This window comes from Manis pentadactyla, chromosome 3 (assembly GCF_030020395.1).
Source record: "Manis pentadactyla isolate mManPen7 chromosome 3, mManPen7.hap1, whole genome shotgun sequence".
In the NCBI taxonomy this organism is placed as follows: Eukaryota; Metazoa; Chordata; class Mammalia; order Pholidota; family Manidae; genus Manis; species Manis pentadactyla.
Window position 1 is genome coordinate 133,052,279 of NC_080021.1, and position 13,232 is coordinate 133,065,510.

At 41.5% G+C, this 13,232-nt stretch overlaps 1 protein-coding gene across 6 annotated transcripts in view; it reads right to left on the reverse strand.

Moving 5' to 3' along the window:
• The window catches only part of LOC118922103 (procathepsin L-like), a 44,729-nt gene that overhangs the window by 15,010 nt on the left and 16,487 nt on the right, over positions 1-13,232 (reverse strand). For 4 of the 6 annotated variants that reach the window (XR_008996457.1, XR_008996460.1, XR_008996458.1 and 1 more), the window contains 2 exons: positions 3,465-3,587; positions 1,770-1,891 (listed from right to left, as the gene is read on the reverse strand). Coding sequence is in view for 1 of the 6 variants with exons in the window: in XM_057498470.1 (XP_057354453.1) it covers positions 3,280-3,366; positions 3,465-3,587; positions 3,991-4,113 (333 nt within the window). In the remaining 5 variants the exon portion in view is untranslated. Of the gene's footprint in view, positions 1-1,769; positions 1,892-3,122; positions 3,367-3,464; positions 3,588-3,990; positions 4,131-13,232 lie in introns of those variants that run through there. The other 2 variants (XM_057498470.1, XR_008996459.1) reach the window with 2 other exon arrangements.

The window sequence follows — 13,232 nt, forward strand, 5'->3', positions numbered from 1 at the left end:
AAACAAAGTAAGATTAGCCTCATTTTCCATTCTGAGACAGTTTGTGTAAGACTGGAAATATTTCTTTCTTGAAAATTTAGTAGAATTCCTTTGTAAAGCCTCTTGATCTGCTGTTTTCTTGATGGGAAGAATCTGATGATTCAATTTTCAAATGGTTATAAGGTTATTTTGGTATTCTATTTCTTTTTAAGACTTTTTTAAAGGTACTTTTAAAATGAAATATATTCATTTCTCTAATTTTCAAATTTATTGGCATAAATTTGTTTAGAATGTTTTTATATTTTAATCTCTACATGTATGCAGTTATGTCCCTTTTTATTTCTAATATTTGTACTTATTGTCTTTTCTCTTTTATCAGATTTCCCACAGGCTTGTCTACTTTATTATGATGTTTTGCCCTGTTGAATCTTTCTGTTATTTCTTTGTCTTCTATTTAACCAATTGCCACTTTTTTTATTTCCTTTCATTTTTATTAGCTTTTTAAACTTCTTGAACACTTAGTTCATTAACTTTTAGCACTTTTTTCTTTTCTAATATGAGTTTAACAGTTTAAGTTTACATGAAAACACTAATTTTGAAGAATTCCTCAAATATTGTCATTATTCAATTCTGACTAATTCTTAACATCTATCACAGTTTCTATTTTGTCCCACGCGTTTTCAGTGTTTTTTTGTTTTAATATCTATGAAGGGCTTTGTTTTGTTGTTAATGATTTCTAAAAAGTTGCCTTGTCTGTATTACATGGTCTGTATGAACTTGAGTCTTTGAAGTTCACTGAGATATACTTTAAGGGATAATATGTGGTTAATGTTTCATGTGTTCTTGAGGATGGGTTTTTTTTATAAGCCAAAAGTAGTTCAATAAAGCAAAGTACACACTCAGGGAGAGAGCATGGGTGTACTCCAGAGGTGAGCAGTCAAGAAGGGTTTTAAAATTGACTTATATTTGTTCATTAAATCAAGCTTATTAGTACACTGTTCAACTATTCTTCATCCTTAATTACTGTTTTATTTATTTTATTTGCTTCACCCATCAATGAATATAGCCGGTAAGGTGACTATATAATTTAGGATCTAAACCAGAACATTTAAGAGTTAAAAAAAAAAAGCACAAAAATGATTATGTAAGTTCTTGAAATACTGACAATTGTTTCAGTGTTAAGGGATGTATAAAATCACTTTATTCAAAAGCTATTTAGAAAAATAAAATTCTTTCTAAAAATGTTTAAACTTTTTGTATTATCTGAACTTTAAAAAAAAAATATATATATATATACACACACACACACACACATATATATATATATATATGTAAGCAGAATAATTATACTCAGCATGTATTTATATACTTCAGTCTATTTCAAGGGGCATCTGTCTCTAATGTCATGTCATTGGTCTTTTTCTAAGAACAAATTTTTTCAAAATGTTTTTTTTATTTTAAATTTTTAAATAAAATTCCCTGTGGCCTTCTCTGAAGTTGCCTTTGATAGTTCCCTGACTTGGACTTGCAGACCTCTTCATTGGATTCTTCTTTCTAGTTCTCATTTCCAGTGGAGAATAGTCTGTCTCTGAAGCACCTGGATCAGGACAAATTTTGCTAACTGGAGGGTAGTTTCAATTCCGATTTTTTCATATTAAAAAGAAATATTTCAGCCCTAACATTCTCAGATTGTCTTGCCTCCACTCAGAGTACCTTCTTCAACATACAATTTTTATAAGCTGAAACTCATCAAATAAATTCTCCATTTATAATTCTTTTGAATGACTCACCAAATTTTGATGCTGCAAAGCCATGGACCATTGTATTCCTTTGTTTTTCTGTTTCATTCTTCTTTGATGCAGAATTCACGTTTACCCAATTAAAAACAGGAGCTCCATCATAAGTTGGAAAACTATAAAGCAGAGTTACAGAACTTTCAAAATTAACTTTTATCCTATTTGAGCTTCAATCAACTTATGTTGCTTAGTTTCATTCTTAAGACCCAGATTTCAATGTCTTCCCATTTGTCAGGTTTGTTTTCAATTACCTGATTTGCTAAAAGCTTCAAAAGTGAAAGTGTTTTGGCAGACTGTTCATTGAGTAAATTTATTAAGAACTTCCAACTTACTAAACAAAATAAATCAAAACATACAGGATCCATTTACCAAAAAAAAAATTTCCCTATCAGTGAGGACAATGCAGGTTGTTACAGAGCAGTTCTTCAGCTCCTAGGACATCTGCTCAGTGGAGGACAATGAGGAAGTGCAGCCTGTCATGCTCACTTTTTGAGAAATAATTCAACACCAGCTTATCAGATATTCTGTTGTTTGGTTATTCTGTGTACATATATTAAGACTTTAAATTCTTTTTAATTTTGTAAAAACTACCATGAGATAGCATTTCACACTCATTAGGATGGCTATTATTTAAAAAACAAAAACAAAAAACAAAAAAACCCAGAAATGAGTGTTGCTTAAGATGTGGAGAAATTAGAACCCTATGCATTGCTGATGGGAATGTAAAATGGTGCAGCTGCTGTGAAAACCAGCATGGTAGTCCCTCAAAACGTTACATTTAGAATGCCCATATGTATGGCCCTGCATGTATGGCCCTGAACGCTACTTCTGCGTATGTAAGAATTGCATAAAAGAATTAAAAGCAGATACTCAAACAGATATTTGTGCACCAATATTGATAGCAATGTTATTCACAATAGCAAAAAGGTAGAAAGAACCCAAATGTCCATTCAGAGATGAGTGGGTAAACAATATGAGGTCCATGCATACAGTGGAATATTATTCAGCCTTAAAAAGGAATGAAGTTCTGATACATAACATGGATGAGCCTCAAGTCCTTTATTCTAAGTAAGCCGGACATAAAAGGATCAATAGTGTATTATTTCCCATATATGAGATTCCTAGTCATCAAATTGAGAGATTAGCTGCCACTTCACTTATTATAGCTGTGCATGAAAAGTTGGAATTGCAAATGAGTGAAATTCATTTAAAAGAACTGATCTAAATGAAAAATCATCACAGAATGATGTGTCATTGTACCTTCTGCAACTGTCTGAAACAGTCTCCCTACAGTAACCGTTCACTTTGGAGCAGACGTTGCTTCTTTGGAAAGCTCGTCTTCCAGTTTTCACATCAGTTACCACTTTGTCATTCCCCCCACCCCCCATGGGAGGTGGTAACCTAAATTTTTTATGCTCTAGGTCATCATCAATCTTGAGAAACAAAAACATTTGTTTAAATTAAACATGCACTTCCATTTTATGAAAATTGTTGTCCCAGTGGTTCACTGCAGAAGCCTTACAACATATTTCCCCTTTTTCTGTCTCAGGTTTTTAAAGCCATTCATTACTTGCCTGAATTCTTCATTGGTCTTTAAAAGTAAAATAAAATGTTGAAAAAGCAAGGTTATTTCGTTAAAGTACTGAGAAGAAGAAGCACCTAACATACAGCCACCCATGCCACACTCACCATGTCTCCAAAGGCATTCATTGTCATTGTGAAGCTGGGATTCCCTGAGCTGTATTCCCGACTGTGCTGTTCAATCATTTTCAGGTTCTTCTCCCACACTGCTCTCCTCCATCCTTCTTCATTCTACAGGCAAATACATAACCAATTAGCTTTATTTCTACTTAAAACTCAACCCATCCTCACCAAGTGGATTTTCAGGCACAATGGAAGAGAAACCGTGGCCAGGATGGCCTCATACTTCTGGGAGCTGATCTCCAGTGTCTACACAACGGGACACTGCTGTGGTACAGCTGCTGTGGAAACCAGCATGGCAGTCCCTCAAAACGTTACATTTAGAATGCCCGTATGTACGGCCCTGAACTCCACTTCTGCGTATGTAAGAATTGTTCCACATTCTGCTCGGTAATGTGTGCCATGGTTACTGCCTTGGTGAGAGGCCCTCAAGAAGCTCCTCTCTGCTATAAACTCCCAACAGTACCGACCACTCTCGGCAGGGTCCCTCTGCACAGTTTCAGATGTTACCAACCGTGCTATAGAGTTTCTTGTGTGTTGCCCTCCACTGGGACCACTGTGCATCTAAGCTTTGATCAAGTTGTGCAACAGCCGAGGCGATTCCCAAGCACAGGACAGTCAGGAGTGAAGGATGCATGTTTCAAAAACCGAAGAAAGGAAATGAAATGAGTTATCTGATTAGACCAATCCTTCTAAGACACCCTACGTTCTCCCGAGATGCTAGAGTAAAAACATTTAAACTACCGTCCCAAATATTTAGGAAAGGTCTGTGGAAGGCAAGGATGTGGGTTGTGAAGAAACAGGCCAAGGACTTACCAAATAGCAGAGAGATCTGATTCGACATCAAAATGAAAAATGAGCTGACAAGTGCTCTAGGAATTGACAGACTTCACTGTAATAGTGCAATGATAATTAAGGTTTTGATAAAGGTCACAGGGTAATTTATGGGTCAGAATCTTAGGAAACCAGGGAACTCCTGGTCCAGGTTATTTACTGTAGGTACTGAAACGACCCAGCAAGTTATTTATCGGGACACCTGCTCCCCAGGAGGGCAGGGATCTCCAGGAGTTGGGCAGTCAGCCACCTTCCACCTTTCTTCTCATTAATGTAAAGAAGGGGGACCCAGTTAGCAATATGCCTTTGGAGCTACAGTTCTTGAATTGAAACCTTTCTGAAAAGGCTTCCCAGAGGAAGCCTCTGCCACCAACACCCGGATCACTCCCCCAAAGCGGGAGAGCAGTCGCTGGGCAGGAGAGGAGTTCACAGAACCCACCCCCGAGTAAGGCCAGGCTCTCCCGGGGCCCAGAGAACCAGCCTGGCCGCTGGCATGCCCTCCCGCTCCCCGCCCTCCTCTTCCAGAGGATGTTGATGGCGGCTCAGGGACAGCTGGGCCCGCAGTCCCGGGTGCGGGGTTCAGGCTGCCACGTCCAGCCAGTCCCCCTCCTTGGGCCTGGCTAGGGCACCGCCAAGGACTGTTGTGTTGGGTTCCCGCACCGCCTCCCCCACCCCCCGCTGCCCACCTCAAGGCTGGCAGGGCTCCAGGCTGTGCCGACCCAGCCTCGCCAACTGCTGGAGGGCAGACGCTCTCATTCCCAGGGTCGTGCCCGCCCCCTCGCCGGTGTCCCTGGATGGGTCCCCTCCTCCATTCCCTTTCCCCAGAGCGCTGCGACCCTAGTCCGGGACGCTTACGTGCGCACGCGCACTTCAGATAACGAAAACCTCCAACGGTAGGGAGCCTCTGGTTCTGATCCAGTTGCTCCTGACTCTGCCTTTAAGGCCCGAGTCTGCCGGCCGGCCCGTGCGGGGACTGGCTGAGCCAGCCTGTGGGCGGGACCTCGGCCCACGTAAATCCCGGTGCATGGCAAGGCTTGGTTCCAGCTAGTTCCAGACTGGTCGGGCTGCCTCGGTGGACCCGGGGAGGCCAGCGGGGACCCGGACATCGCCGAGGAGGGTCCCGCACCTCCCTGGGGTCCCTGATGCAGCTATCATCCGGTATGCGCGCTGGGTGATGGTTAAGGGAGAGGATTAAGCGAGGCCCCCAGGGGTTTTCGGCGTCACCCCGAGTCCTCCAGGCCCTGAGTTTTTTGCTTAAGGTCCCGGGAGCGCTGAGACCAGCGCGATCTGGTCTAGCGATTTCTGTTCGTCCTCAGGAAAGGCGGGCGGGGGAGGAGTGCAGAGCCCCCAGCAGAGGTGCTCTTGCTGTTTTGGAATGGGGTGCGGCGGGTCGTGGAGTAATGTGGGGTGGAGAGACCTCCCCTCAACTGGGGCCGTGACACAGCCCAAATCCTGGGAAGGAAAGGGGCCGGGCTGGGTGGCATCAGGGAAGGGGCGGCACCTTGGGATGCTCCTTTCCTGTCTCCCCAGTCAGGGAGTCTTCATCCCTCAAGCCTTTCTCCAACCCACAGAAACGAGTTATTTACAGGAAATTTTGACGTAAATTAATTAAAAATTTCATTTTATGGCTGAAGTAGAATTCCTTACCTCACAATCACAACTAGGGGCCTTAAGTGCTCACGCAGTTTATAAAAGTATATTTGTTACATATGGCTGGAGTTCTGTTTCACTTGTTTTTAAAAAATAAATTAATAATTGTGGTCATCAACAGCGTCATTCACAGGTGAGGTAACGAAGACCTCCTATAGAAGAACCACTTGCCATACATAACAAGGGAGACAATTCAAAGACAGCCAGGGTGAGGAAAAGCTTTATAAGAAAAAAGGGAAGAGATTCACCCTTTAAACTCAAAATCAGGTGGGGCGGAAGATGGCGGCGTGAGTAGAGCAGCGGAAATCTCCTCCCAAAACAACATATATCTATGAAAATATAACAAAGACAACCCTTCCTAGAATAAAGACCAGAGGACACAGGACAATATCCAGACCACATCCGCACCTGAGAGAACCCAGCGCCTCGCGAAGGGGGTAAGATACAAGCCCCGGCCCCGCGGGAGCCGAGCGCCCCTCCCCCCAGCTCCCGGCGGGAGAAGAGCAGGCAGAGCGGGAGGGAGACGGAGCCCAGGGCTGCCGAACACCCAGCCCCAGCCATCCGGGCCAGAGTGCAGGGCCCTCGATACTGGGAAAACAGGGCAGCAAGAACAGTGAGCAGGCACTGGAGGCTGGGCGACAGAGGACATAAGAAAAGCGCGCGACCATTTTTTTTTTTTTTTGCTTTTTTGCTGCTTTGTTTTGGCGAGCGCTGTTTGGAAGTCTTAAAGGGACAGGGACCCCAATATTAGGGAAACAGGGCAGAAAGACCGGTGAGCAGAGGCGTGAGGCTGGCACCGGAGAATAAAGAAAAACGAACGACCACCTTTTTTTTTTTAATTAAAAATTTTTTTTTTTTTTAAATTAAAAAAATTTTTTTTCTTGTTTTTTTTTGTGGTCGTTGTTATCTTTTGGCGGGTGCTTTTTGGAAGTCTTAAAGGGGCAGGGCGGGCCACTTAATCCAGAGGTAGGGAATCCGGGACCTCTGGGGACCCTAACCCCTGGGCTGCAGGGAGCAGGGAGGCCCCTTACGGAGATAAATAGCCTCCCAGCAGCTCCTGCTCCAACGCGACTCCACCATTTTGGAGTAGCTGCCCGAGCCAGGCCACGCCCACAGCAACAGCGGAGATTAACTCCATAGCAGCCGGGCAGGAAGCAGAAACCCTGTCTGCGCGCAGCTGCGCAGCACAAGCCACTAGAGGCCGCTGTTCTCCCAGGAGAGGAGGGCCACAAACCAACAAGAAAGGAAGTCCTTCCAGCCGTCACTCGTCCCAGTTCTGCAGACTATTCCTATCACCATGAAAAGGCAAAGCTACAGGCAGACAAAGATCACAGAGACAACACCAGAGAAGGAGACAGACCTAACCAGTCTTCCTGACAAAGAATTCAAAATAAGAATCATAAACATGCTGACAGAGATGCAGAGAAATACGCAAGAAAAATGGGATGAAGTCCGGAAAGAGATCACAGATGCCAGAAAGGAGATCGCAGAAATGAAACAAACTCTGGAAGGGTTTATAAGCAGAATGGATAGAATGCAAGAGGCCATTGATGGAATTGAAATCAGAGAACAGGAACGCATGGAAGCTGACATAGAGAGAGACAAAAGGATCTCCAGGAATGAAACAATATTAAGAGAACTGTGTGACCAATCCAAAAGGAGCAATATCCGTATTATAGGGGTCCCAGAAGAAGAAGAGAGAGGCAAAGAGATGGAAAGTATCTTAGAAGAAATAATTGCTGAAAACTTCCCCACACTGGGGGAGGAAGTAATCAAACAGACCACGGAAATACACAGAACCCCCAACAGAAAGGATCCAAGAAGGGCAACACCAAGACACATAATAATTAAAATGGCAAAGATCAAGGACAAGGAAAGAGTGTTAAAGGCAGCTAGAGAGAAAAAGGTCACCTATAAAGGGAAACCCATCAGGCTAACGTCAGATTTCTCAACAGAAACCCTACAGGCCAGAAGAGAATGGCATGATATATTTAATACAATGAAACAGAAGGGCCTTGAACCAAGGATACTGTATCCAGCACGACTATCATTCAAATATGACGGTGGGATTAAACAATTCCCAGACAAACAAAAGCTGAGGGAATTTGCTTTCCACAAACCACCTCTACAGAACATCTTACAGGGACTGCTCTAGATGGGAGCACTCCTAGAAAGAGCACAGCACAAAACACCCAACATATGAAGAATCGAGGAGGAGGAACAAGAAGGGAGAGAAGAAAAGAATCTCCAGACAGTGTATATAACAGCTCAATAAGCGAGCTAAGTTAGGCAGTAAGATACTAAAGAGGCTAACCTTGAACCTTTGGTAACCACGAATTTAAAACCTGCAATGGCAATAAGTACATATCTTTCAATAGTCACCCTAAATGTTAATGGGTTGAATGCACCAATCAAAAGACACAGAGTAACAGAATGGATAAAAAAGCAAGACCCATCTATATGCTGCTTACAAGAAACTCACCTCAAACCCAAAGACATGTACAGACTAAAAGTCAAGGGATGGAAAAACATATTTCAAGCAAACAACAGTGAGAAGAAAGCAGGGGTTGCAGTACTAATATCAGACAAAATAGACTTCAAAACAAAGAAAGTAACAAGAGATAAAGAAGGACACTACATAATGATAAAGGGCTCAGTCAAACAAGAGGATATAACCATTCTAAATATATATGCACCCAACACAGGAGCACCAGCATATGTGAAACAAATACTAACAGAACTAAAGGGGGATATAGACTGCAATGCATTCATTCTAGGAGACTTCAACACACCACTCACCCCAAAGGATAGATCCACTGGGCAGAAAATAAGTAAGGACACGGAAGCACTGAACAACAAAGTAGAGCAGATGGACCTAATAGACATCTATAGAACTCTACATCCAAAAGCAGCGGGATATACATTCTTCTCAAGTGCACATGGAACATTCTCCAGAATAGACCACATACTAGGCCACAAAAAGAGCCTCAGAAAATTCCAAAAGATTGAAATCCTACCAACCAACTTTTCAGACCACAAAGGCATAAAACTAGAAATAAACTGTACAAAGAAAGCAAAGAGGCTCACGAACACATGGAGACTTAACAACACGCTCCTAAATAATCAATGGATCAATGACCAAATCAAAATGGAGATCCAGCAATATATGGAAACAAATGACAACAACAACACTAAGCCCCAACTTCTGTGGGACACAGCAAAAGCAGTCTTAAGAGGAAAGTATATAGCAATCCAAGCATATTTAAAAAAGGAAGAACAATCCCAAATGAATGGTCTAATGTCACAATTATCGAAACTGGAAAAAGAAGAACAGATGAGGCCTAAGGTCAGCAGAAGGAGGGACATAATAAAGATCAGAGAAGAAATAAATAAAATTGAGAAGAATAAAACAATAGCAAAAATCAATGAAACCAAGAGCTGGTTCTTCGAGAAAATAAACAAAATAGATAAGCCTCTAGCCAGACTTATTAAGAAGAAAAGAGAGTCAACACAAATCAACAGTATCAGAAACGAGAAAGGAAAAATCACGACGGACCCCACGGAAATGCAAAGAATTATTGGAGAATACTATGAAAACCTATATGCTAACAAGCTGGGAAACCTAGGAGAAATGGACAACTTCCTAGAAAAATATAACCTTCCAAGATTGACCCAGGAAGAAACAGAAAATCTAAACAGACCAATTACCAGCAACGAAATTGAAGAGGTAATCAAAAAACTACCAAAGAACAAAACCCCCGGGCCAGATGGATTTACCTCGGAATTTTATCAGACATACAGGGAAGACATAATACCCATTCTCCTTAAAGTCTTCCAAAAAATAGAGGAGGAGGGGATACTCCCAAACTCATTCTATGAAGCTAACATCACCCTAATACCAAAACCAGGCAAAGACCCCACCAAAAAAGAAAACTACAGACCAATATCCCTGATGAACGTAGATGCAAAAATACTCAACAAAATATTAGCAAACCGAATTCAAAAATACATCAAAAGGATCATACACCATGACCAAGTGGGATTCATTCCAGGGATGCAAGGATGGTACAACATTCGAAAGTCCATCAACATCATCCACCACATCAACAAAAAGAAAGACAAAAACCACATGATCATCTCCATAGATGCTGAAAAAGCATTTGACAAAGTTCAACATCCATTCATGTTAAAAACTCTCAGCAAAATGGGAATAGAGGGCAAGTACCTCAACATAATAAAGGCCATCTATGATAAACCCACAGCCAACATTATATTGAACAGCGAGAAGCTGAAAGCATTTCCTCTGAGATCGGGAACTAGACAGGGATGCCCACTCTCTCCACTGTTATTTAACATAGTACTGGAGGTCCTAGCCACGGCAATCAGACAAAATAAAGAAATACAAGGAATCCAGATTGGTAAAGAAGAAGTTAAACTGTCACTATTTGCAGATGACATGATACTGTACATAAAAAACCCTAAAGACTCCACCCCAAAACTACTAGAACTGATATCGGAATACAGCAAAGTTGCAGGATACAAAATCAACACACAGAAATCTGTGGCTTTCCTATATACTAACAATGAACCAACAGAGAGAGAAATCAGGAAAACAACTCCATTCACAATTGCATCAAAAAAAATAAAATACCTAGGAATAAACCTAACCAAAGAAGTGAAAGACTTATACTCTGAAAACTACAAGTCACTCTTAAGAGAAATTAAAGGGGACACTAACAGATGGAAACTCATCCCATGCTCGTGGCTAGGAAGAATTAATATCGTTAAAATGGCCATCCTGCCCAAAGCAATATACAGATTTGATGCAATCCCTATGAAACTACCAGCAACATTCTTCAATGAACTGGAACAAATAATTCAAAAATTCATATGGAAACACCAAAGACCCCGAATAGCCAAAGCAATCCTGAGAAAGAAGAATAAAGTAGGGGGGATCTCACTCCCCAACTTCAAGCTCTACTATAAAGCCATAGTAATCAAGACAATTTGGTACTGGCACAAGAGCAGAGCCACAGACCAATGGAACAGACTAGAGAATCCAGACATTAACCCAGACATATATGGTCAATTAATATTTGATAAAGGAGCCATGGACATACAATGGCAAAATGACAGTCTCTTCAACAGATGGTGCTGGCAAAACTGGACAGCTACATGTAGGAGAATGAAACTGGACCATTGTCTAACCCCATATACAAAAGTAAACTCAAAATGGATCAAAGACCTGAATGTAAGCCATGAAACCATTAAACTCCTGGAAGAAAACATAGGCGAAAACCTCTTAGACATAAACATGAGTGACCTCTTCTTGAACATATCTCCCCGGGCAAGGAAAACAACAGCAAAAATGAGTAAGTGGGACTATATTAAGCTGAAAAGCTTCTGTACAGCAAAAGACACCATCAATAGAACAAGAAGGATCCCTACAGTATGGGAGAATATATTTGAAAATGACACATCCGATAAAGGCTTGACGTCCAGAATATATAAGGAGCTCTCACGCCTCAACAAACAAAAAACAAATAACCCAATTAAAAAATGGGCAGAGGAACTGAACAGACAGTTCTCCAAAAAAGAAATACAGATGGCCAACAGACACATGAAAAGATGCTCCACATCGCTAATTATCAGAGAAATGCAAATTAAAACTACAATGAGGTATCACCTCACACCAGTAAGGATGGCTGCCATCCAAAAGACAAACAACAACAAATGTTGGCGAGGCTGTGGAGAAAGGGGAACCCTCCTACACTGCTGGTAGGAATGTAAGTTAGTTCAACCATTGTGGAAAGCAGTATGGAGGTACATCAAAATGCTCAAAACAGACTTACCATTTGACCCAGGAATTCCACTCCTAGGAATTTACCCTAAGAATGCAGCAATCAAGTTTGAGAAAGACAGATGCACCCCTATGTTTATTGCAGCACTATTTACAATAGCCAAGAATTGGAAGCAACCTAAATGTCCATCAATAGATGAATGGATAAAGAAGATGTGGTACATATACACAATGGAATACTACTCAGCTATAAGAAAAGGGCAAATCCAATCATTTGCAGCAACATGGATGGAGCTGGAGGGTATTATGCTCAGTGAAACAAGCCAAGCGGAGAAAGAGAAATACCAAATGATTTCACTTATCTGTGGAATATAAGAACAAAGGAAAAACTGAAGGAACAAAACAGCAGCAGAATCACAGAACTCAAGAATGGACTAACAGGTACCAAAGGGAAAGGGACTGGGGAGGATGGGTGGGTAGGGAGGGATAAGGGGGGGAGAAGTAGGGGGGTATTAAGATTAACATGCATGGGGGGGGTAGGAGAAAAGGGAGGGCTGTACAACACAGAGAAGGCAAGTAGTGATTCTACAACATTTTGCTATGCTGATGGACAGTGACTGTAAAGGGGTTTATAGGGGAGACCTGGTATAGGGGAGAGCCTAGTAAACATAATATTCGTCATGTAAGTGTAGATTAGTGATAGCAAAAAAAAAAAAAAAAAAAAAAAAAAAAAGGGCAGTTCCTGTGTGGTAACCTCCAACGAGATCTACACAAGGGTATAAAGGGCATATAAAAGTGTAGGCAAAGGGTCTGTTTGTGTTTATACAGAGGATCAAAGCCTAATTGGGCTACCCCGAAAATGAACTAAGATACGATATGAAAAAGAACTTCCAACATCTGCACCCTCTGGAAGACTCATGCCAGAAGATGATCATCAAAAAACCCCAACAAAGATCCACGCACTGCTACAGCTGTAGATGCACTCATCCCACCAGTTCCTGGACCTGCCATGGGAATGAGGAAGGAGATATCTAAGCTGGCCTGTGCATACAGTAAAACAACAAAATTGGACTGGATCTATACTGTTGGAACTCAACCAAGAATTTGGAGAAGTGCAAATTGTAGCGCTCCAAAGTCTTACAACTACAAACTATTTATTGTTAAAAGAACATATGGCATGTGAACAGTCCCCAGGAATGGGTTGTTTTAATTTGTCTGATTTCTCTCAGACTGTTCAAGTTCATTTGGACAATATCCACCATATCATAGATAAGTTTTCACAAATGCCTAAGGTGCCTAACTGGTTTTCTTGGTTTCACTGCAGATGGCTGGTAATTACAGATATGCTTTGGTTATGTAACTATACTCCTATTATGTTAAGGTGTGTGTGCAATTTAAGTAGTAGCTTAAAACCTATACATGCTGAAGTTACTCTACAAGAAGATATATCAAAGAAATAATCAATCTTCCCA